At 32.7% G+C, this 27,023-nt stretch overlaps 1 protein-coding gene across 3 annotated transcripts; it reads left to right on the top strand.

Annotated features, from left to right (window-relative positions):
* The first annotated feature begins 1,229 nt into the window (after positions 1–1,229).
* LOC110998207 (RNA-binding protein 26) lies at positions 1,230–21,944 on the top strand. Of its 3 annotated transcripts, none has more exons than XM_022266726.2 (24): positions 1,230–1,423; positions 2,595–2,713; positions 3,344–3,478; positions 3,843–3,976; positions 4,235–4,303; positions 4,500–4,600; positions 5,146–5,235; positions 6,159–6,299; positions 6,446–6,540; positions 7,075–7,188; positions 7,850–7,967; positions 8,360–8,451; positions 9,409–9,542; positions 10,516–10,647; positions 11,424–11,552; positions 12,189–12,336; positions 12,803–12,921; positions 13,090–13,134; positions 16,592–16,669; positions 17,109–17,212; positions 17,951–18,107; positions 18,619–18,747; positions 19,221–19,316; positions 19,899–21,944. In XM_022266726.2, exons 1-24 carry the CDS (start codon positions 1,365–1,367, stop codon positions 19,977–19,979), a joined length of 2,619 nt encoding a protein of 872 aa, XP_022122418.1. In that variant the 5' UTR covers positions 1,230–1,364; the 3' UTR covers positions 19,980–21,944. The 3 variants fall into 3 exon arrangements, with proteins under 3 accessions (XP_022122418.1, XP_045487264.1, XP_045487265.1); XM_045631308.1 differs by having other exon boundaries at positions 4,500–4,612; XM_045631309.1 differs by lacking the exon at positions 13,090–13,134 and having other exon boundaries at positions 4,500–4,612.
* Positions 21,945–27,023: the final 5,079 nt, after the last annotated feature.

The following is a 27,023-nucleotide window of genomic DNA, read 5'->3' as shown; positions in this document are numbered from 1 at the left end:
ATCTTAATTCTAATTTACTCTACAGACTAAAAAAGGAAGCTACAATAATAATAAATGCTTCCATGCATCTATAATTAGTCGATATTAGTTGATATTTTTCTTATTATATATCAATCTAAAATGTTTAACTTTGAACGAACTATTCGAGGAAAAAAAACGTATATTCATATTTTTTTAGTTTAGTTTAGTTATCCGTATATACATAGTCTGTTATCCTGGCTGAAAATAACATGCCGTTAGCGGAATATACGCTTGTAAAATCCGTAATACTTATTTAGAATTCTGTAAAAACATTAGAGCAATATATACAACTACAAATAATTACTGTTAAACTAAAACTACGTTGTACACTCTTTCAGCCTCTGTAACGTCTGTTATTTATTTTTGATGCTGTGACTGTTGTGAAACCTCTTGCAAAAATATATTTTACGAAATATACCTCATAAAATATTTCTTTATTGCTTATGATTTTATTTTTCCTCCTGTATTTGTCTAATCTACAATTCCACTCCCACTTCCCACGAGTATGTAAGTGCGTGCTCCTATTTCACCATGCTTCCTGCTGATAGAGGACAAATCTTTGTTTTTAATGTATTTTATTATTCTTTATTACCCAAGATGTTATATGGAACATGGTGTAATGGTTGCAGCTCCTTACAAACGTTTTATACAAAAAATTATATATAAAAGAAAAAAATGGCGATTCAAAAGAGTGGCGGAGAGTTTAATGCCAGTTCTTCTCTTCCGTTCTACGCCCTTGATTTGAGAACTGGCAGTAAATATAAAATTAGAAGCTTTTAATGTATATTTCTTTTTTTTGACGTTCATAAGTGTATGAATGATTTTCAGGACTGACTATTGTAAACCTATATACATACATACACCTATATGTAAACCTATATACATATGAGATAGGTGATTAACCCCTACTACAAACGTAGAATAAGGCAAAAAATAAACAAAAACGAAAAAAAAGCCAAATTTGCTATGCACATAATGCTATGTGCGTATAAGTAATCACAAGTCTATTTTTCTTAATTTAATAAATTCGAAATATATATTTAATAAGAAATTATTAACATACAATTAATATGTAAATTAATGAATAATTTTGCATTCGCTTATTTATGATGGCAATACTAAGGAATTCGCAATTCGCTTTCAAGTGTATAGTGTATACTGTATATTATAATCTCTGAAGTTTGAGGTTTGAAAAAAAAATATTTCAAGAGGAAAAGACAAACGTGAAAGTCGTGTCATCAATTATATTTGAGAATTAAACTTTATAGTATTTTTTAGTGATTTATCTAATAGTGATATTTTACATGGATATTTGAGGATAAACATCGAATTTAGTGCTAAAAATGATTATAGAAAATCCAGATGCGTTCAAAACATGGTTGACCTCCATATTGGAACCCCTGTGAGTATTATTTAAGGAAGATCCTTAGCAATTGAAATGATAGATAATTATTTTAGGTTTAGGTACTCCTAAATTAATTTTTAGTTTTTAAAAGACTTGAAGTAACCATTCAGTTTAATTAGGATTAGGTTTATTTGGAAGTACTTACACCCTTAGACCATTTCGCAATGTCGAAACTCAAATTATGCACTTATCTTGACGTTTCAATTTCTCAAATTCATTTTACAGGGAAAGTTTCGGGTTATGTCATTACTCATATAGATAACATTAGATTACAAAATAAACTACAGTATAAGTTCTCTCATAAATCGTAGTCTGCAATTTTAATTAGGACATAACCTAAAAACTGTTATCAGGTATAATTCGATTAATTAAATTTATTCCAAAAGAGCTCTAGTTTTTAACTTACACGGAAAATAAATGTACGATAAACAATGTGTAATCATGGACTATATTTCCAGCATTATAAGTTATAATGTATTGATTTTAGTAGAAGGATTTGGTGCTCATTAAATAATTACTTAATTTTGTAATCAACTATATAAAATCAAATTTAATTCAAAAAATATCATATAGTAAGTATTTGGTATTATAAAATATTAAAATATAATTGGTGTGTTTAAAATGTAAATTTAAGGTGCATTTTATTTATTGCAATAAATTAATTACATAACTCAATCACAACGTTTCATTACTCTTTTTGCCCTAGTTTTTGTTGAAGTAATATACCAAAGTATTTATTACATATTAGTTATATAGATCTCCATTCTGAGCTTCATGGTTAACTTAAAACATTAAATGGATATTGGAATACTTTGGATTATACAGATCACATTTTAAGCAACATTTTTCAAACTGTATGTAAAATATAAATTTATAAATAAGTTTTTACTCATGCAGTGAATTGTTAATGTCAGTTAATTTTAGTATCACTGCTGTTACCACACACATTATCTAATTTTAGATATCATTGGATATATTAATGATAAAAACGGTCATATTATGTAGTAATTATTTCCATATTATACATATACATATTATATAATAATATAACATGCTATAAATATTTATTTTAGAGAGATTCATCATCTAAATTAACTAATCTAACCTTAAGTTTCAAATTCTAATTTTAGCAAATAAACGGTGATATATTAATATTTTACTATTGCAGATGTGATGCTGATCCAGCAGCATTAGCCAAATATGTCTATGCACTTGTCAAGAAAGACAAGCCATTGGATGAGCTCCGTGATGGAATGCTTGATCAGCTTGATGTTTTCTTGCAGCAAGGTAATAATAAATAAGGCTTTTTAGAATTAGCAGTAAAATATCAATATTAATGACGTGACAACCGTTACCTAACTCTGAGGCGTTTCTTAAGGCTTGAAGTGCAAGCATCGGCCTCCAGGTTTGGGAGCGTTCGTTTGTTAAAAAAATTACAAAATTGTATTTATGTGTACAAATAAATGTAACTTTATCAATTCAATTGTGATTGTGATTCAATTTACCTCCTCTATATCTTTACAAAATATCTATCAAACAAATAAAATTAAAATTTCTTTTGAAAAGTGTAATCATTCCATTAGTATCATGTTCATGTCATCTGACGTTCTCACATTTAACTATTGTCAGTAAAGCAACTTTACAGACAACCAATTTTTATTAATACTAAAATAGCTTAATTAAATTTGATATGTGTGCAATGGTGAATGTGGTAAATCACAGAACAGATTTTTATTTTATTTTTTACTTATGTTACTTTAATGATGTTGTGGTTTATGACAAGGTTAGTGCATAGTAAGATGCATCTAAACTGAATATGTAAACAAATTTTGATTTGATTTGATGCAAAGACGATCTTCGACAAATAACTTGGTTTTCTTGGTAACTATTTTATGGAGTTTGTATATTTTTTTACAGAGACTAAACCATTTGTAGAGATGCTGTTTAAGGCATTGGATAGCCAGGAGTACCTAAAACCTGTTGAGGAGAAGAAAGATGAAATGGCAATAGAACCCGAGGTACCAGCTGAGGAGCCACAACCGGAGAATCATGGTCAGTGATGAGTATGAGATTTCATGTAAAATGTTTATTGTTTATGTTTGTAAGATGTTAGTAGATTGTATTTTATTTATGTTATTTAGGATATCATGTGTTAGGCACAGGTGGCTACTAACCAAATTAAGCATGACCACTTGTCAATAAAGAAAAAGTAAGTCATGTGGTGCTACTAATGTAGCAAATGTGGTGGTCACTATTAGCAACAATATAAGACTTCATACAATAATATATTCAATTCACCTATCCCCATGAATTTATTGTGATTATTATATTCAAGCAAAACCTCTTTGTGGCAATGACTACTGTATACTATATTATAGCTGTAGTATGTTGGGTTAGCTAATACATGTTTTTATAGTGGCTCCAATGCCTACGGAGCCTGAAGAGAAGCAACGGAACCACTCTCCCCCTGCTGCAGAAGTAAAGGAGCCTCCTCGACACCGAGTGGTTGTGGCAAGGAGACCTCCGCAACATGAGCATACTCTAGTCAAGGTTAGAACGTAATATACAAGTCATGTTACCTGTAAACATATATTAGTCTAGAGATTCCAATGATCAATTTTAATTGATTTGTTGGCTTTTAATCAAACACTAAGCAATCTATCATTTTGAGCCTTTGATTCCTGAAATAAGCACATTCACTGAAATAAACATAAAAATACAACATATAATGTTACGATAGATTAGTAAAATTAATTAATTTTTTTTTTTATATAATACAAATATTGTATATTGGAATATCAATCACAGGTATTACCTACTGAACTGTTAGAAGAACCAGTGGAACCTCCAAGGAGAAGAGATAGGAGGGGTGACTTGGTAAGAAGACTTACAACTTTAGCCATACATATATATAATATTTAAAAAAATCTGATGTATATCTTTTCTTCTTTCAATATTTATCTATTTGTGTGTGTCTTTGCACATTTCCGTTATAATTGCTAAGAGTGTAAATCTGAATGTAAGCCAAATATTCAAACCACCAAATATTTAAACTGCCTTCTCCCAATTTTAGATACGTGATAAAGATGACCGTCGCCGCCGCCGTTCCCGGTCTTGGGAGAGACGTTCCCGCGCGAGACGACACCCACGTGACGACGGACATCCGGATAGACGGTATGACAAGAGGTAACTAACAATACTAACATTCATCGCTTTTCGCCTAACAATACTAATCTCATGTAGACTCAGATTCATAGATGATAATTTGGAAGTAATAAACATATTTTAATTGACCCAGGAAAGTCGAAAGTTTGATATTACTATAAATAATGATACAATTAAATTTACCATCTTTGGCATTTTCAACTGTACTGTCACATGTCAAATGTCATTGTGATGACAGTTACAGAAAGTTGCTTGACAGCGCATCTTATTTATCTTATCTTTATATCAAAACATAATTATTTTGGGCTTTAAATAATTCATATTGAGTTGTGTTTAGTTTCTAAAAAAGATACTATATGTTTATTAACAATATTATAATTGAAAAAAAAAAATCTTAAACCTGCTTACTAATCATTTCATAGCTATGACTCTGACCTATGCTTCCATCATTTTTGTTGGTTAACAGTCATCGAAATAGCAAAATATAATCGCTTAACTGAATGTCATTGTTTGAATCTAAGTTTGACGGCTTATTAACATTAACTGCATTTTAGGAGACCCTCACGATCTCCATCACCAAGAGGTCGGTATAGGAACAGAAGTCCACCAACTGCATTATTGGATAGACAGCCTAGCCGGTCTAGGTAAGATTTATTCGCTGCTTTTTTAGGTCTATTATTGTTATAATAAACCGCTGGGGCTAAATCTATTGCATTAGTCTTTGTTAATTTTTCGTTTATGGACAAGTCATTGATGGGTTTTGTAGTGGTCTGGCACCGGATTTTTATTTGTAAACGAACAAAACATAAAACGTATGTAAAAATATGTATATATATATATATATATACATATTTTTGTGTGTCTGTATACGGGACATATATGTATAAATGTATGTATGTAATGTATAATGTAAAAATTGCGTATATACAAATACTTGAACGCTCCTTTAACTATGTGTCGTGTGCTCTTTACATTGTCTTTACACGTTCTTTACTGGCTAGTTAGTACTTTTAACTAAAATAAACAAACAAACGAACATAGCGCTACTCGAACGAATCGTGGCGAACTTCACGTAGCATGAAAGAGGGAAGTATGTATATCTATATATTAGAATAAGAAATGCCGGAAACATTTATCGGACATACAAAAAATATTTGGCAATATACCCAGGTCATACTAAAACCTAAACTGTTGCCTAGAATTGCATAGTCTAATGGTAAATGCTTCCAGCCACACCCTTGCAGCTATACATTTTCGTAAAAAGAGACCGTCTAAGAAATATGTGCAAGTGTAATGATCAGTATTAAAATGTAGGTTATTTATGAGACTTCAAATATTTATGACATTTTCTTTTGAATTATTGTATGTAAAGGGAGGATAAAACTTGCTGAGTTTCTTGCCCGTTCTTCTCAGAACAAGACCTCCTGGTAGTCTTGCGAACGGATGGCGTAGTTTTGCTCTTTCGCGAATTTTGTAAACGTTTTTGACATTCATAAGCATGCCTTAAGTCGCATCTAAACTGAATAAATAAATTTTGATTGATTGATTGATATTAATAATATTTTAGGTCAAGATCTCCAGTGACTCGTGATAGGGATCTCGAGAGAGAAAGGGACAGGCTGCGTCCCGCGCGTGAGTTGGAGCGGGATAGAATGTCGCGCGACCGAGAGCACCGGGATCGCTTGTCTCGCTCTAGAGACCGAGAAAGGTAAGTTCAACAGTTGAAGAGTATTTTTAGTTTAATAGAAATCAGTGATACATCTTATTATAAATATATTTAGTCTGTAATATGTTCTATTTTCATTAAACTTATCCCTGAGTTCGTAGGTTAAATTCATATATTTATTTCATCAGGTCTCGTGATAGATCGCGCGATAGGACGTTATCGCCACACGACACAAGATTAGACCACACCGACACGTACAAACGGAGATGTAGAGACTTTGACGGTAAGATTATTATTTTTTCATTCTTAGATAGTTTTTCTGTGCTTCGAAATATGCATTGTATTTAATATAATAATATAAGATAAAATTTTGTTTGCGCCACGTAGTCTTTATATGTCGCAGTAAAGTAGTAGCAATCAGAGAGTAAATTGAATCTATAGACAGTTAATTAAATATCCATATTCAATCAAGTCGCTAGCGTTTTGATTGAAATAAAGCAGCGTCCAAAACGATGATTGATTAATAATGTTAAACAAGATGGTGGTCATTTTAGAGTCTTTCTTTGACAAACATTGTGCAAAGTTTGTATGTTGCCGGCCTTAACAGTGTCAAGGCCGGCAACGCACTCGCGAGCCCTCTGGCATTGAGAGTGTCCATGGGCGGCGGTATCACTTAACATCAGGTGAGCCTCCTGCCCGTTTGCCTCTGTTCTATAAAAAAAAAGTGTTTTTTTTTCGTCATTTGATGTATTATTTTGCTAAGTAATTGTGTAATGTACTTTTGGAAGACACAAATTATTTTATAATTATATTTCAGTGAAAGGCTACTGTATGCGCGGCGATCTTTGCGAATGGGATCACGGTGTTGATCCCGTTGTGCTGGAAGATGCTGCTCTTACCAGAGTTCTGGCTTTGCCACCACCTGTACCAGGTAAGGATATTGGTCAATTACCTCAGGCATGTGGCTTTTAAGTGAAACTTCTTTAGGCGCATGAGGGTAATTTTTTTACGGAACGTCACGAAGATGTGCAGCGTTTTAGTCGAAGGAAGAGCGGAAGGAAGAGAGGAGAGAGCAATTGAGAACGATTGAGAGAGAGTGAGAAAGGGAGATCGAGAAGATATTTGAAATGTCCTTATCTAATAATTTCTTTTAATTAAATTCATACAATGATTAATTTCTTTAAATTAAAGTTATTTTTAAAAGTTTATGGTTTGTAAACGACTCTTAACATAAAATTGTTTTTTGAGTCCCAATAATAAAATCTTAAAATATGTAATAATCCAGTGATACAACCCTATATGGAAGTTGTCTGTGCTTGACTCACAATAGTGTCTGAGGTCTGTATTCTAGAACGTCAATTGAAGCTATCAAGAGCTGTCAAACCATGTATAAGGTTTGTTTATATTTGACAGCACTTAAAACGAAAGTGTTACTTTGAAGACATGTCGATGTCCTCATAATGTTCTTTTTCATACAACAACAAGTGTATAGATTTTACTTGAAACTGGCATAAAGTTATAACTGTTGCCGTAAAATAAAAAAGTGTATTGTTAGTACAAATGCCCAACACTGCTCAAAGTATGACTTTCAGAGTACAACCCGGCCACTCCGGACATCTGGGTGGGAGGTGGCTTCGCGGCTTTCCCCCCCGCGCCTCACCCCCCGCCGGCGCATCACATGACGCCCAGGGAACTCGTGCCTATACCTAGGTAATAAATATAGTATATAAGAAAACACTAACGGATTGAAGTATTCTAAACTTAGAATTATTTTACATAGTTTTATAATGTCCAAATTAAAATCTAAAGTCATTTTTGCAAAGACCATTCATCTTTTAGTCGATAACAACTTTGGGGAAATTAATACAGATAATATAACTTTTTCTGCAGCTGTGATACTTTTTGACATTCAACACCATTTGTCTTCTGTCACCGTGACCACGCCCGCTGTAAACGCGAAACGTCGGGAAAAATTTAAAATATGAAAATTAATTAAGTTTATAATAATATAATAGTTATAATTCGTTAAAAAAGTGTTTTCTTTAAATGTGTTAAAGTTAAATAATAATTTTGTATTTAATTCTGAAATTGTAATTGAACAGAGTACGCCATGAAATGCCAACTGGAGCGATGGTACCTCCTGTGCCGAGACATCCTCCACCGATGAAGAAGAACTTTGACTATAATAGACTTGGTAAGGAATTGTCAAACCTTTATCTCAATTTACTATTATCTATGTAAAATAATAGTAAATTGTTATAGCGTACTACTCCCTTAAAGGCCGGCAACGCACCCACTAAAAATGGGTGTCTATGGGCTGCGATGACTGCCTTTTTGGGTGGCCGCACGATCGTTTGCCCCCCTATTATATATATAAAAAAAATGATTACAAATTAAAATAGAAGTTATATTTTTTAAATTTGTGTTTGTGAAATAAATAAAAAAATCGGAAGCGAACCCAGGACTGGAGGTTTCACTATGGACTAAATCTTGAGTATATGTATTTTACAGATATATTTGTATGTTATGTGCAGTTGGTTTAGCGTCTTCTGAAGTACTTATGTCATTTTTACATGTGTATATTCTTTGTATAGCATATTTTCATAATTAACTGATTGTCGTCTTTTAACATGTGTGATGTTTGTAATTAAATAAATACCAACATATAGTATGTAACATATCCGAGCCAATAGTGACTATTCGTTTTATATACCAAAGTACTATATTTTTCAACTTTTCTCACAATAAAAAAACATTTCTCAGAGTTCTGGGAATTAATATGAAAAGTACTTGAATTTGCTCTCTGGCACCGTTTAAGTAAGATAGGACTCTAATTACAAAACTATAGCTATAATAATATAACTATCCAATCAAAACAAAAGTCATTAATTCATATAGGTAACATAATGTACACTTATGAACGTCAAGAAAAGAAATATCCATTAAATGCTTCTATTTTTACATTTACTGCCTTCTCAAATCAAGGGTGTAGAACGGAAGAGAAGAACTAACTACCTCCTGCCCGTTTGCCCCCGGTTCTATAACAAAAAAAAAAAACTGGCAAAAAACTACTACTACAAAATTTTTGAAACCGAAATAAATAAATACAAAACAGTTACCACCAGATCTAACTGTAATATATATTTACTAGGCTCAACCAGGCCACCGTTGGTGGGAAAGGGTGTTAATTGCTCCTTGGAAGTGAAGAAAGTGCCTCATGGGCTCAACGACATCACACATCTGAACAACCACTTCAGCAAGTTTGGCAAGATTGTTAATATTCAGGTAAGTGGGAAGTGGGAAGTAAGTGGTAGATGAGGCTAAAAAGAATAGTTAGTACCTAGCTTATACCTAATCCGCTGTTTAGATGGTATTTTTTTTTAAATCTTTTGTAGCATAAATTTTTATATATGTTCAAAGTTTGAGTGTACATCTCTCTCAAAGGTTGGCAACGCACCCATTAAAAAATAAGTGTCCATGGGTAACAAAATTTATAAGTGTTTTTCTTTAAATTTTTTGTATCATTAATTTTTACCAAAATTTTCATATATATTTAAAGTTTGAGTTACATCTCTCTCATAGGCCGGCAACGCACCCTCTTAATATAGCTGTCCATGGGTATTTTGTTACAGTTTGTTTCTAAGTGTTTTTTTTTTTAATTTTTTTTGTAGCATTCATTTTTACCAAATAGGTTTGGAGGACTTGGTGAAATTATTAACATAGTTGATAAGATATCTACGCAGATATTCGAATGTTGTGTAAACTAATCGGCATTAGTTAATTAGTTGATAATTAAATGTTCATTATTTGTGGAATATTAAATATAAATTATTGTTAGAACTTTAGACCTTCGTCACCAGTATCCTCTTGACTCGTATTGTCAATGGTTATTAATTTTACAAATACAGACGTCACATTCAATTGTAATTTTTTAAGTTGGGCTCAAATGATAAACGGTTTAAGGTTGGTGAACACTGTTTCCTTACTTAGACTCTCGTATTGAAATTGAAAAAATGTGCCCGGACAAAAAGGTTTGCCATCTCTGACATGTCAAAAAATGATAGCTGTCAGAATTCTACAGAATTATAAATCAGAGTTCAGGTCCGTTATAAGTGCAGTCCTGGCTAACTCAGCCAGCCTAGCTCCTTCCAGAAGCACAGAAGTCTTCTGGACATTTAGCGACCTCACTGCTCCGAGGGTTTCTTTACTTTGTTTAGCCAAAGCCTCGCATTCCAGTTAAAAATGTTATTTTTGACAGGTTTGCTTTGAAGGCGATCCCGAAGGAGCCCTTGTAACATTCTCTAATCCAACGGAAGCAAACGTTGCCTACAAAAGTACAGAAGCGGTGTTGAATAATAGATTCATCAAGCTGTTTTGGCACAACCCAGAGGTAAGTTTTTATTTCATTTGTTATATTAACTTAATATACTCTCAATTAAATATAAATAAGTGGCGCTACCTTTTTAGTCCTTTCTAAATCTAATCGGCAAGTAAGTAAGTTTCGTATAACCTAGACATCGCGTTTTATTAGGCATTTTTAGCCGCGCACCAGTATATGGAACCAGCTGCCCACTGAAGTATTTCCGAACCAATTCGACTTAAGGTCCTTCAAGAAAGCTTACCGATTTTAAAAGGTCGGCATCGCACTCGCGAGTCCTCTGGCACAACATCAGATGAGCGTCGTCCAGTGCCCCGTGCTCCAAAAATACTAAAAAATTCTTAATGGAGTATTTCTTTTTCGGGGTTGTGTTAATAAATTATCATATTATATATTGCTTAAATATTGGTTGATGTTATAATGTATTTGCCGTTAGTTATTTTTTATTTCAATTAATATAATAATTACTTTGATACATAAATCCAAAATATAAAGTTATTAGCAAGGGTTAGTTATGCGAGTATTTAAATTATAATTATAAATACAAAGACATGCAAGAAATTATCTGTCACCACTATTACTAATTTTGATTTGAACACATGATTTCTTGTATTAAGATTAATAATGTTATATTAATTTTAACAGTTGCATAACTAACCATTTACTGTTATAATTTAAGTTGTTGGTCAGGGGCTATGTAAAGATCTGTAGAACGTACTGTCTTAGGTTTTCTATAAAATTCGAGACAGTTTTGCATTAAGCTAATTTCCCATGCATTGATGTCACAGAGCAAACAAGAGAACGCAGCGCCAGTCGCTCAACAGAATAACCAGAACAGCAATCCACTGTCGCACAACAAAGTCTACATCAACAAAGATAACATAAAGGCCAGTGAGCAGAATAAACAGAAGGAAAAGGTATGGATCGGAATAAATATTCTTATTTAATAAATTTTGATAGCCGTGATCGTCATTTGATTCACTCATTGGTTCGCTTCGTACGAACACAGAAAATCTCCATGTGTGCACGGCAGGGTATTGAACCTACGACTTCAGGAATCCGCTAAAGCCTGTAGACACATCTAGCTAAGGATCTAGCGTTTATAATAATAATATACTTTTTTTCTTTATGTAGGTTGATGATTCCAGAATAATGATTAGGTATCCCAAATATACAAAAAAAAAACCAATTTGTACTTATCGTATTCGTCAGAACTTCATGTCAATAAGATTTAAGAAATAAAATTCTCGTGTCGCGGTGATTGTGGTTAAACTCCTCCGAAACGGCTTTCTCGATTCTCATGAAATTTTGTGTGCATATTGGGTAGGTCTGAGAATCGGACATCTTTTTTTCATCCCCCTAAATGTTAAGGGTAATCCATCCCTAAATATTTTTTCAATTATAGATATTTTTTATGATACAGCATTAGTAAATACATATAACCCCTAATTTTCACCCCTCTACGATCAACTCCTATTTTTTATTATAAATAATATAGGTACATGGCAAAACGATGTTTGCCAGGTCAGCTAGTTGATATATATAATTTGTAGTTGAAAGAGACGAACGGCGAAACAGAGAAAAAAGACGAGAAACCATCGGACAAGTACAAGGAAGTGATGGAGAGGTACAAACGTGCTCAGGTGCTTCTTCAGACGCAGCTGACACAGCAGAAGGTTACCATAAGCAAGTTGGAGAGTGGTAAGTGAAGTACTGATGTCCAATTGCTATTTTATATTTTAATTGTAGATATATTTATGGAAACATAATGTCATCTTGACGAAAGGTTACAGAATTTATAATTTCTTAACAGTATTTTTAAAGTCAATTCCAAAAATAAAATTAATTTAAACTTCATTTCAATTTTATTTTCAATTTTTAAAGTCTCTCTGAATATCATATTTAAATAAAATATTGAATGGATAAATAGGTATTCACTAAACCAACCGTTTAAGTAATGTATATTATCAATATATATGCTAAATGATTGTAATTTTACATTTAATACAAGTTTTCAAATCAAGGAGATGGACGATAAGAACTGGCAATTAAATCTCCGCCACTCTTTCTTACGTGATACTTTATGTTTACAATTAATTGTAACTGAAATTGTTTTAGTTCGAGCTTCCGTGTTTAGAAGATAAGTAAGACAACCGTATTTTTTCAGGTAATGTTAGTGAAGAGCAGAAAACAGAATTCCTGGAGACGATAAAGGCTGCACAAGGGGCCATAGAGAAATTGAGGAAAGAACTTGTTGCATACAATGGCATGATCAAACATTTGCAGGTATGAACTATTTCTATAGGAAATGTTAATTTTCCAAGTATTAAATTATTGCCAATCGGAATATTTATGTATGTCTAAATGTATTTTATTAGAAGATGTTTTGTCAAACTATGGAATTGTTTTAACGTGTCCAATGATATAAGAGATTGAAGTGAAAATATTAAACAGGAGGAGAATGTGTCGCGCTCCATGTCTCGGCTACAACTGAATCAGGTACCGGAATGTTGTGTGCGCGGACGTTTATGTGCATCTACCCTCATTCGAACTTTGTGCAACTACCCTCATTCGCACTTTGTGCAACTACCCTCATAATTTCACTTTGTGCCTGAGCTATCCCACTTTTCACAACTTGGTTTTTACCGATTTTCGAATAGCACATTAATCATTTTCAGTATATTATTAATAAATTATTTATGGCATTTAACGATAATCCTTCATTGTAAATAAAAAAACATGGGTTCATAGCTTCACTTACATATATAATTCTAATAAAAACATGGAAATAGGAATTATTTAATTAGATTTTGCGGACAAATAAAAAATACATTGCCAACTTACACACAAGAAACTCTTACTCCTGTATGCAACCGAATCTCAAGTCTATGAATAATTAAAATTATTACATAGTAAATGCTTTGCCTGTTAAATATTTCGATTTGATCTCGGTTTGTTAGGAAACATATGAGCGCCTAAGCTATGATATAAAACTTGAGAAGAGAGGTGTTTTCTTCATTAAAGTACTCGCACACAAACGGCAAGTGGAGAACCGCACTTAATAAAATGCAGACATTAGCTAACAAATAAAATGTATGTATGAAAAATGTGTCCGGCTAAAAAGGTTTGCCGTCTCTGACATGTCAAAAAATGATAGTTGTCAGAATTCTACGAAATGAAAAATCGGAGTAGATCCAGGCCAAGTTAGGTGCCTAGACATCGTAAGACGTGGAGATCAATAGGCCTTATAATTATATGGTACGATTTCACCAGTGTGATAAAATTTGCGTACACAAAGCATTTAGCACAAATGTTTGTTTTGGTCGACTCACTTAAGCGAACAAAAATAAATTGTGCGCGAATATTTCAGTACAGTTTACGCGCAACTATGCACTCGTATGTGCGCACACCCAATTAGTAGACTCGTGTCGACGAGAGAATGATCAAGAATATATTAGCACAACGTTTTCCTGCCCGTTCACATTAGCAACTGTCGGCAGAAAATCTCAGTTAACGCGATACGCGCTCATAACGTGTTCTGCTATGATCTTGCACACTATTTCGTGGAATCGTACCTTATAATAAAGGTCTTGTCATAAAAAAAAGCATATTAAACTATCCTATTAAGACTTAGCGATAATGTCGAAGAATTAAACTTTCTTTAAATTAATGATAATGCTAATCACATACATGCCAATGTATATGTCGCTGTTAAGTAGTTGAATCAGTTAATTGAATCTCTAGACGCTTAAGTTCCGTCAGACAAGTGAGTGAACGAAACGTTTAACAAGTTTCCTAAACGTTCCTAGGCAACTAGACTAACCTAACCTAACTATTTACAATAAAACAAATCTCGGAATTTCCAAGCTCTCAGTTCTTCACGATCAGACCGAAATGATCATGGCGGAGTAGACAACATGTTTACAATTTCACCAAAGACCACAATTTGAAACAAAAAACCACTCGCAAATCAAACCAACGTTGTACAACGTTTGCCAAAAGAAAGACTAAAACTAATCAGTTGTTGTCGTGACCGCCATCTTGTTGAACATTGTTAATCAACACGCTTGCTTTCGGCCAGACAGATAGTCAAACGTTTTCGGCGCTGCTTTATTTAAATTATAATGCTAGCGACTTGATTTAACTACTTTACTGCGACATATATCATATGGCTACTGTAAACTCGTTCCGCGATCATCATCATCTCTCTGCAACTATCCAGTTGGGTGATAGAGATTTATTAATGATAGTTACTGTAATAAATACCGGAGTTTGACTACTGCATGATTGCATTGTGTTCGTGTATTTGTGATGTGCAAGTCTTGTTTGTTTTTTTATTGTTTATGGTTTAATGTGTTAACCTTTTTTAGCGGATTTTAATTTGGAGGTTTTTCTAGTCTCAAATTATATTGAAACTAGAAAATTAGTAGGTATGTACAGTCAAAACCGTTTACGACGACATCGTTTATCGTTTAAACAACATACCGGTTATAACGACCAAAATCAAAGGTCCCGGCTAAATTCTATTGTATAATGTACCTGAGTACATCATCGGCTAGTACGACTTTCGGTTTTTACGACTAAATATGAGTATTCCCTTCGATGTCGTAACGTAACCCGTATTAAGATTTTTTTTTTTGTAAATAATTAAACCAAGTTCATTTTGCCATATCGTTCGTGCACCAACATTAACGTAGTAAACTGTATATAGTAGGTTACAGTTGTAAAGTATATAATAATTATTTATTATATATGTATTAGATAAAACGTAATGTAATTTTTTTGTATTATATACTACACTACAAAGAGCTTCATGCCTTCATATGTTGCAATTAGTTATGTATGTATTAAATTGACGAAGTATTTAGAAATATAAAATATACTTATATAAGTATGTAAATAAGTTGGTATTCAAATTCATTAAAAAATATAGTAGTTTGCCATATAGTTAATGGAAAGTTTTAAATAGAATACACCTCAGTACAAATTTAAATTCCTTATAAGCTAACGATTTAAAATTATTAATTAATAAAAAAACGAAACTATAACATTACAACAAACACAGAGAAAAAACTTTATACATAATATTACATGTAACTAAAATTTAAAGAGGTAAGCAACATCTCAGATTGGCTAAAAAATACCTTTTTGGAAAAGTAGCTTCCAAATTCCACAGCTGTTTTAGAATTGGGAGTACTTGCAATTATTTTACCATTCATATATAAATCCACTTATAGTCAGAGATCTTACAGTCAAAGTCAAATCAATTATTTCAATTAGGCCTATTTCAAAGACACTTTTAAACGAAAGTATCATGACAAGCATAAGCAAGAAAATCCATATTATACATTCACAATTTACGAATGGGTATTTAACTTCATCTCTCATAAACGAATAATAATCTAAGTGTTAAGTGACTAATTATTATTAGTTAACAAAGTTATTATCATTAAGCCTTTATTGCTGACACCCAGTCTAATATTTAAAAAAAAACATTTGTTTTAATTACATAACCTAACTTAATCCAATACATCAGATGTGATTTGGTGATCAGCGTGTCTTGTGACACATAGGCCTCTTCCAGCTGCTTCCAGTCTTTTCTGATGTTAGCTATTCTTATCCAAGTTGTTCCTCATATTCTCCTTGTCTGCCCATCTTTTGCTCTGTCATTGCCATTCTGTAATAATTATTGTCCATTTAAACAATCCTGTTTTTCAAATTTCAAAACAAATCTGTATATTTTGGTATAAAAAAGGGAATATTATCAATCATATTTTAAATTACATAAACTTGTTATTAAAACCCCCGTATTATCATTTACAATATTGAAATACATTGGATTATAAATGAGAATTATAAGTGCTGTAGATTTATGGATATTTGAGCTAACAGCGTTTTTGTATATAAACAATGATGATAAATTCTAAAAAAAATTGATACGCTTTATGGTTTACAGGGAAAGAAGCCAAAAACGGCTGCAGAGGCCCAAAAAGAGATTTTGGATGCTGAACTGGATATCATTACAAAACAACAGGTGATTGTTCATATACTTTGCTTGGCTTAGTGATTTTACAGTGCTATTTATGTAAAAAAGAAAAGTTTATTTTCTATAAATTATTTATTATACATATGTATATTATACAAAATGTCTGGAAAGTAATCTCATAAATTAATAAACCGTACCGATTTTCATGAAACTCAAACCTTGAGTTAAAAAATCTCTTTTTTTTCTCAAAATTACTTCTTCCTTTTTTTCTTAATTTCGTAATTTAAATCCTAAAATTTTATTCCTAGTGTTTAAACTTGTCTTGTAGTATCTAAGGTCGTATCAGAAGGATTTTTGTATTTTTTATATTAGAAATCTCCTGCATTATTATCCAAGTTCAAGTATTTTAATTAATATTTTTGTGTATACACATAACTAATCTTAAATCCGTAGTTTATATGAGCTTGAAATATTTTTTCTTGTACAGGAGGGGCAAGACGTCACGGAATTGGCGAAGAAAATTGTTGACATGCGACGCAAGATGTCCATACAGTTTCCATCTCACACAAGCGTAAGAAAAATCCACTCTAGGTGAGTTTATTAATGTTTGTTTTCCACCATAATACGTATTGTGGAATTTAAATATTAAATTATTATATATTCCGATTAAATATTGTTTTTATGGTTTTCAAGCTATCGAATTATCAGGAGACGGCTTCGGTAAGACCGACTCTATTTATAGATATAATTTTAATTAAAAGATATTCAGTGTTGCCAGAGCTTAGGTATAGATTGTTCCAGCAAATACACTCGGAAAGTACAGAACCGAATTTGATAGTTACTTTTAGTAAAACAATAAATATACAGTGTACATTCTATATAACGACACTCGAGGGGCTGTGTAACGACAAGTATGCTTTAACGTTATAAAGGGTTGTCGTTAAATGCGGAAAATCTTTATTAGAAAAATATAAAGTTTATTTCAGACTAATATTGTATTACATTAAAAACTATTATTTGGACGCGTATAGTCTGTACCCTCAATAGGGTGGGTGTAATGCTATGTAGAGTCTATCAATGTATGGAAGACAAGCTAAACCAACCGAAGCAAGTGATTTCGCTTTAGGAAGTTAGGCGTTAAATCGAGAGATGTTACATAGAATTCACACTGTATACATGTAGGGTAACCAAAATGAATTTAAACTGTAAAGTACGCTACTGTCCCTTTTCATCACAGGTTAAACACAATTCATAGAAAGAGACGAGAGACCTGAGAATGAATATAGACATTTAATATATGGCAAATATTTGAGAGTAATTTCTTTCCAGGGGCGGTCGTTTTAACCCCGCAATGCGTTACACGCGTAACGCAGCTGCACCGGCCCCGAAGACGTTCAGCGATTTGTCTGTCGATCACCGACCTCGTACTCTGTTGATATCCGGCTTTGAACCTGATGAATTGGAGGCCGTGCAGACGCATTTCGCGGTAGGTTCACACTGCTATCTTTATTAATACTTCTATTATTCATTGTTGTTGTGTTTTTCTTTAATCGTTAGGTAATAGTCAGTGTAGAGATTAATTAAAGGTACACAAATGTTTCTGTGGATTCTTTTTATGTTGTAACAGAACAAAGGATTCTATAATCTATATTGTCTTATTAAAGAAGAAAATATAAAAAAAGTTATCCGAATGTTGGCCTGTTGGTCATTCCTGAGGTCGTAGGTTTGATCCCCGGTTATGCACCAACGGACTTTCTATCTGTGCATTTAACATTCGCTCGAACGGTGAAAGAAAACATTCTGAGGAAACCGACACATGTCTTAGATCCAAAAAGTCGACGGTGTGTGTCTGACTCAGTAGGCTGATTACCTATTTGCCTATTAGATTGAAAGATGAGCATCAAGCAGATTCAGCAATCTGAGGCCCAGACCTAAAGAGGCTCTAGCGCCACTGATTTATTTTATTTTTTTAGACTTAAAAGATGTTTATGTTACAGAAATTTGGAGAGATTGTCGGTAAAGTCGTGAACATGTCTGTCCCGGAACTGACAGTGCAGTACAAAATTCGATCCCAAGCTGAAATGGCTCTGATGCGTGGCAGGAACTACAATGATCGGACGCTCAGTGTAAGTGTAATTACTGATCCTTTTGATTTCATCTTCCCAAGTTTTTGGGGCATCCTTTCTCTCTTTTTTGACAAGGTCTACCCAACCCTATCTCACCAACCACGGTTGCCTTGTATATCCTACTTGTTACTCACTCATGCATCCATTCATGACCAAACACCCCAAGCATCCTCTTTCGTATTCTTGTCATTACGCCCTCTTCCACACTGTTTACGTATCCCACTATTACGTATATTTATTTTCTTTGTTCCAAAAAACGTGTAATTATAGTCAACAACATCAAACAACACCGAACAACATACAGGTTATATTGACCAATATCAGAGGTTCCGGCTGAATTCTATTATATTTGGTTCTTAATAACAACGATATCGGCTGTTTACGATCAAATATGAGTAGTTCCTTCAATGTTATAACAGATTTAGACTGTATCTCCAAAAGCTAGTTTTATTCAAAATATTTCTGTATTTCAGATAACGTGGGTAGCCAACAATAAACCTCTTGGAGCAGCGCCAAGCGCGACCCAAAATGGCGATGCCCCAGCGCAGGAGAACAGCAAGGATACGCAGGTAACTTTGACAAAAAATCTATCAAAGGGTATATAAAAAGTCAAATATTTTTTTTATACATAAATTACAGTGTAAACTCTATATAACGACACTTAGTATTTTTAGCTTTAAAGTTTATTTCAGACTGCTACTACAGATACCGGCAAACTATTAATGTCCTTGCCTGCACAGAAGCGATTTATAAAAAGGAATCTTATTTGAATGCTGTTGCGTATAGTCTGTTGTTTGTGTGTGATTTTGTCTGACGTCTTTTGCTGCACCAGTAACTGTGTTGTATTTTTTATTAATTTTATTCATGTCTTGCGATATTAGTAGCAGTCGAGCATAGAGTCGAATAAAGCGACAAAAGAACGTACACAGCTGCGCAGTTTTTTCTAATTCATTATGGAAGACAACACGCTTTAGAGAGTTCATCGTTATTTCGAAGTATGTTACATAGAGTTTACACTGTATTAGAAATGTATGTGCAAAAATGTGTGTGTTTAAAATAGTACTCATATTTGTGACAAGGGCTCTGAAGGTGGTAACGGTCTTGTTAGTCCAAAAGTACTTTGCAAAAAGCTAATGTCCTTGCCTCCATAGAACCAGGAGCAAAGCGAGGACTTCCGTTTCGATGAAGAAGATGAGGATGAAGCTGACGAAGACAGATCTTGGAGGCGTTGACGCTGCGCTGGCCGCTAGCTAGACTAGCGATTTATACTAACACATAAAATTGACGTATACATTGACATTGAAACTTAACTTAGGCCTCACTGTGGTTTGCATTTTACCAGCATTTTAACCGCAAAAGAAATGCGGGTTTTTGTCATAGATTTTAATATTCATATACAACTTAACTTATTATTCACATGTATTAGTAGTGACATACATTTTTTAATATATTATATTACATAAGAAGTATTTATCACTTAGCTCATATAGATGACATATAGTGGCATTAACAGCTTTGCGGTTAGAAGCTGCGGAGAAAATCACAGTGCGGCCTTTTAATATTCCTTAATACTGGGCTAACTGTGAGCTATAAATTATGTTTAGGATTTGAATTGTATGTATAATGTTTCAATGTAAATACTTTTGCTAAAAAACATAATTTCAGATGGCAATCGGTCCCAAATAGTTTACAACGCATATATAATTACAGACTATAAAGCATTTTAGCTAATTTAATATCAATAAAATGCTAATTTAAATAATGGCAAAGATTCTGGGTCTAATGAGAATTTTGGATTAATAAAAAAGTGCTTCGATTTCTTGGCACTGTTGAAGTAAAGGAAAACATTTTGTATCAAATTTAACAAAGGCGACCTTTAAATCTTTTTAGACTATCTTCTCGTATTGAATATCTTTAAATATATTTCTACTGAATTTTGGCATTGTTTCTTCTGAATATGGAAATGTTCTCTTCAAGTCGTGAATACTACGTTGTAACTTAGACAAAAGTGTAAGCACGAAGCGTGACTGACGTCACTATGGTCACGTGACCGACAGATATCCACCCCACTAGCTAGATTCTCGGTCGTTCTTTGCGGTCTTTGTATCTCCCAATCAATTTATAATGAGAATTCAGATATTGCATCGTTAAAGAAAAACAGAATTTATGACTCCTGTCGTTATGTCATTTACGTATCAGTCTTACACATTAGTGTCAAAGTTTAACTATTTGAGTTTAGGACATTATGGATTAGACTGATAAGGTAGATTAGCCTAGACTCAGGTTTCGTAATTGCCTTGCATTGGTCGTAATTTCAATTTACAGAAACATATTCCAGTTTCAATTGTTTGACGTGTCTTCCTTACTCGTCCATTCACCTGACTGGTGTTACGCGACATATACAGTGATAGTATAACCTATATGTCGTCGTCTCGCATGATTTTTACGATGGAAGATTTTGACGTCTAGAATTGTCTGTGAATATATTATGAAGAAACGTGTCAAGTTGTTGCATAAAGTGGTGGTTACACAAAATCACCATACGACAAGCGTGACACAAAGGAATTTGTATGGGAATGACATTAGCTCGTTTCACGTGACCATTTACATACAAATGTTTTTGGGTGGTGGTGTCGCCAAGTGATTTTGTCTTAAACCCCTGAAATAGTCAATTGTCATAATTGACAGTTTTGATATGTCTAATTTTCTAAACGATAGACGAACACATATATAAAACTGTTGTTTATATGTTTATGTACAGTTGATTGGTGCAATATTAGGTAACTGTCAAACTAACTAAACAATGACAATACAGATAAGTTAAGTCAATCGCAGTCAAGTGAAATCTTTGACAATTGACTATTTGAAAGATGCATGAATTTGACTAGTTGACGTACAGTGACTTTGCCATAGTGACTTAAATGTTTAAATAACTATTTTATCCTTATTAATCGATATTTATATTATATATAAGAATAAATTCTAAAACAGCTGGAAACGCTTTATAAATTAAGTATTTAAAATTAAAGTAGCCTATAGGATTGTTATACATTAGGAATAAACAATTTTAAATATTTTTTTATCTATCTTGCAATTGGTCTCCTTCAGTTATTTTAACTAATTTGGCACGGTATAGTACATACAGAAAATACACCATCTTGGAGAAAAGTTGTACTTTGTTTAAAAATGGAAATAGGTATTAACAAAAATAACCAGTAATATACAATAAAAAAATTAATTTACAAATATGCTAGGCTGCTGTGTACAACGTAAATATCTACATTATAGTTGGTAACTTGTACCTCATATAAAAGCAATACTTATATATATTTGATATACACGCGTAGTTTTACACATAGTTGTATGTCCTAATTGGCAAGTATGTTTAATGTATCAAAGGTACTAAGCTATGTTTACATAGAAACAAATTAATGTGACAATTTGAGAGTTTATTGTAAGCGGAATTATTTTCTAAGTGCAAGTATGCAAAATTGAGCGCTCGAATACTGTCTTTGTGTTGTCCCGGCCCTTTACACCAATCAAATAAAAGTCCAATAAAAGACGAGAAACGATATTGCACAAATGGTGGACCTTCTGAACGCCACGATTTATGACACTCGATGCTAGGACATATGTAAGTTGAGAGATGACATTTGTCACCCAACCGGAAACTCACCTCTCACTTGAAAAGACAGTAAGTAGTTGTAGAATAGTAGAGATCAGATGGTAAATGATAAACGCGTGTAAGCTTTCCGCCCATATCGAAATGATAATTGCCAATTAGGACAGTGCTAGTGTTTTTTAGCTTAGAATTTTTGAATATACACAAGTAGAAATTTAAACAATACGTACAAAATGATTACTCAACATTAGTGTAGACACGGTGATAGATTTTTCAGACCGCTTCAGAATTAAATGGCCTTATTCATGTAATATAAACAAGGAATAAATTGCAGAACGTTTTTGTCTATTTGACAGTTGGCTTTCTCACTAGTCTTTTAAAATATACATACACGTTGAACACAATCCCAAAACTAATGATTCACAAAATAAATTTCTAGAATATTCAATGATAGGCAAGATTGTATAGAGGCGAGCCTGATTCGTGTTCAAAATTATTGAGAAACCAAATAAATGATTTAGTTTGTGGGTATTACCCGGTAATCGGTGCCTTGTACATACCTGCATGCAAACGTAAAATTTAAGTAGTTATTAAATTGGTGTCATTTTGAGATTTTATTATACATGCTACAAGAATGCGTTTAGCTTAATGACGATAAATCATATCATGATATATTTGATGTAGTTTGATATAATTCATTGATTGGTTGTGTTAAGTAGCGACGTCCAAGGGAATGGCGATTGGTTTCGATGTAACAAGAATATTTCGTGTCTTTTGAAGAGTTCGTCATTAGCAATAAGCAAGCAAATGAATTTTGCTTGCAAAAATTAGGCGGAAAATATCAGATTGACGGATATCATATCTAATGAACTTCATTTTATTTCGCGCTTTAGCGTGCTTTCAAGACGTTTGTCCAACGGAACATGCTTACAGGTGGTTTTAATAAAATTGAACTACCCTCATTTTTTCATTATATTGTACTCGCTTAGTTATTGAAATAAGTTGTTTTTGTTATTGTGTGGATTTAACTGCATATTATAGATATAGATTTTTATTGTTACCTAGGGTAGTTTGTAAAAATGGGTAATTTTCAGTGCTATTTTTCTGTTAATATCTAGGTGATTAGCGTTTGTTTTTTTTTTAATTATTACCTGAAAATTGCCCATTGTAAATAGGTTTTTCGTATACTTAAGATTCTTAATGTAATGTAGTATTTAGTTTTACTAACGTGTTAACTGACTTAGATGTATGAACTGTACAAAGAAAAAAAATTAAGAGTACCGTCAACAAAAAATTACACCAAATATTATATTATGACGGCTAAAAAATATTTTTCAATAAAGTCAGTGCATGAGGCGGTGAATAATTGTAACACAAGAAAAAAAAGGCTTGTGGGTTTTTTGTTGTTTGTAAAAAATGTTTGCAAAAAAAATTGTGACCGCCCAAAAAAAAAAATTTTTCCCTGTATCACGACTTAAACGTTACAGCTTCGGCTGAATTTTTTTCTTTCAGCTACTTCGTTTCAAAGGTATGGTGTGTTTCAAGGTCAGTATTATTTTTTGCAAAGCGAAGGGTAAATATTCTCAAGGTAAAGGTTGTTCAGAGTGTCTTAGGCCTACGGAATCTGAATTCCTTCTAAATTTTTGTGGCCTGCTATGTTAGAAATCGGTATTAACCGGGCTCCTGCTACGCTAGACGGATTGGCCTGTTGCTGGCCTTTTAGGACGCTTAGAGTAAAAACATTTTTATACTCTCAACTTTAAAAATTCAAAAAATTCAAAATTTATTAATTCTATACAATTCTGACAGCTATCATTTTTTGACAAGTCAAGAGATCGCAAACCTTTTTGGCAGGCCATATTTTTAATTTTTATACGAGTCTGAACATCTGACTATAGATGTATCCATTTTATAAAGTGCGGTGCTCCACATTAAAAGTGGTTTAACGGCCAGTGATAATTTAGTCCATTTTCATCACAAACTGTAAAAAAACGCACAAGTAAAGATATTTTTTACGAAACCTCAAATTATTACGTAGTGATCCCAGCTAAAGAATAAAATAAAGTAACTAAAGTTAATGCGATATATTGTTCGGTATATTGAAATATTTGTTATTTTTGTATAAGGTCACTTGAGCAATTAAATATTGAGATTTATCTTTTTAGAGGTAAAATATAAGATTTATCGGTAGAAAACTTTTAGTAGCAACACCTTTAAAAGGTCACAATTGTACGGAATTAAAAACAGAGTACAGAGTGCGCGCCCTTGTTATGGAAAATTGCTGATCAAAATAATTGGGAGATAAGGAAATAATGTAACTAGGTAAATCAAGTGAAGTACGACTAAATAATAACAAGCAAATACTGCTTTGAGGCAAAATACCACGCAATGGTCACCCCAAAAATTACCTGTCAAGAGAGCAAACCGAGTCTGTACTTCAGAAAATGGAAAAATTAGCCCCCCGTTCTGCTTCACAAAATCGTTTCACCTTTAGAACAATCTCTCGGCCAGCTCTTTTAATGATTTTTGGCATAATGATTACACAATTTGATCAATAAATACGAATAAAAACAAGACATTCAAATGCTTACTTCATCTGTCACAACAACAACATGGCGGTCTGGGATTAGTTCAAATAATGGCCGCGCGCGGACTTAACTAATAGCGCACTCTAGTAAAAATAGACTAATTCGTGTCGTACACGTAATTTTATCCGGTATTTTTTTAACTAGGTTTAATTAAGTAACTGGTTATTTCGGTCACATTGACCCAGTAATTAAAATCAATACGGCAAAAATATCTTACGATTTATTGATTATGTCCTAGATAGCAAGTTGTCAGCGTATTTAAGGCCTGTAAATACATCAATCGACTAATTAAATACATACATTAAAATACTCTGTTTTAGGAGAACTTTTATTTAAATGGAAGAGAAAAGAATTTTGTATAGCAAGTGGTGAATAAGGTGAGGGTTTTTTTGTATGGAGATGTTTTAAACTCATTGTTTGAAGATATTCAATGGTTTAAATCATGAGCTTATAACTAACACAGAATTAGGGGCTGCCACGATAACGAAAACTTCGCTTAAATCTAAGAGTTCATAAATCTAAATAACACTTATGACCTAATGAGAATGTTAAAATAGAATTTGTAAGTGGTAAAAATCAAAAGGCTCACATTGGCTTTAAGTGTGCGATGATTGTTTACATTTCTTAACGCTTCTATACCTGAAATATAATATATATAATATGTCACTTCACTAATGGGTTACATAACTAGTGTAAAGAATATAAAATTTCTAAACAATACTTGTTTAGAAAACTTATGGTTTTAGTTTCTATGGTACTTTGAGTTAGTATTTGAATGAAATTTATATTTTTTTATTAGTTCTATAATACAGGATCAGTAGAGAATAATACTTAACGGATTTTTTTAAAGTAATGTATAAAGATATAAAGATAGTTAACTACAAACTAATATAGTAACGGAAAACAGTATCGAAATCAGGGGAAGACCGAAACAACCCTAACGCCCGTACCCAATAATGAATCCACAATTAATTACAATCTGAGATTGTGGACCGTGACAGTCGATCGAACTCCTATCTGCATCTTATAACCAAACCCTACAAAGACAATCTATTTTTAGCGACGGATAGAAAGCAATGTCTTCGCTCAGTATACTTATATTTGATAATAAATATAAACCAAATAAAGTAAATAAAACCGTACAAGAAATATTAAAATATACATGTCTGTGTTTAAGATATATCAAATAGCATTTTAATTATTTTAAATACTGATGTAATTTAAATTTTAAACACTTAAGACAGGATATTGGCACACTTGAATTGTCATTTTCATACAAAGGTACACATACACCGACCTGACCTACCATGGTAAGCTTGTATCGACAGATGGCTATTACAATCCGTCGATTGGTTATTGGCATACTTTTATCAATATTTGGATTAATATGTCTATCTCAGATGGTTAAAAATGGATTGAGGTAGGTTATTGGGTTTGGGCGTAAAAGAGAGAAAACTTATATTTTAAACTTAAGAGTTTTATTAATAAAAAAATCCTATTCCTTAATTCGGTGATAATGAGTTCCAAGAATAAGTGTCAGCAACTGTTGGCTTGTCTTCTGTCTAATCTGTACGACGCCAGTTGGTTAAGCTAGATATTAATCTTTCTTTGAATGATGATAAGACGATAGATATAACTTCTCAAAATAGATGTTCTATCAACCATAAAATTCATTTACGTAAATTTCTGTATAAATGGGTTTTAGCAATATCTTAAAAGTTATAATTCGCAAAACAATTTAAAGTAATGAAGTGCTTTATGTAATAGTAGTTACATTACTTGTACTAATATTCGCAATTTTGACAATAACGCTATCATAACTATTTTCGTTCTATGTCAAACTTGAAAACAATCTGAGATTGTGGATTAAATCAAATCAAAAATATAGGTAACATAATGTACACTTATGAACGACAAAAAAAAAGAAATATACAATAAATGATTCTAATTTTACATTTACTGCCAGTTCTCAAATCAAGGGCGTAGAACGGAAGAGAAGAACTGGCAATAAACTCTTTTTTATTACTTATTGGGCTCGGGCGTAAGAATGTATATTGCAGGAGTCA

The sequence above is a fragment of the Pieris rapae genome, chromosome 15, assembly GCF_905147795.1.
Source record: "Pieris rapae chromosome 15, ilPieRapa1.1, whole genome shotgun sequence".
Lineage (NCBI taxonomy): Eukaryota > Metazoa > Arthropoda > Insecta > Lepidoptera > Pieridae > Pieris > Pieris rapae.
This window is presented reverse-complemented; position numbering and strand designations above follow the sequence as displayed.

Bases quoted from the DNA above. Each gene is read 5' to 3' on its own strand.
- LOC110998207 (XM_045631308.1), top strand. From the start codon at position 1,365: ATGATTATAGAAAATCCAGATGCGTTCAAAACATGGTTGACCTCCATA. The intron at 4,304-4,499 runs GTAAGAAGACTT...TCCCAATTTTAG, and splicing joins GAGATAGGAGGGGTGACTTG to ATACGTGATAAAGATGACCG. The intron at 18,748-19,220 runs GTAAGTGTAATT...TCTGTATTTCAG, and splicing joins ACAATGATCGGACGCTCAGT to ATAACGTGGGTAGCCAACAA.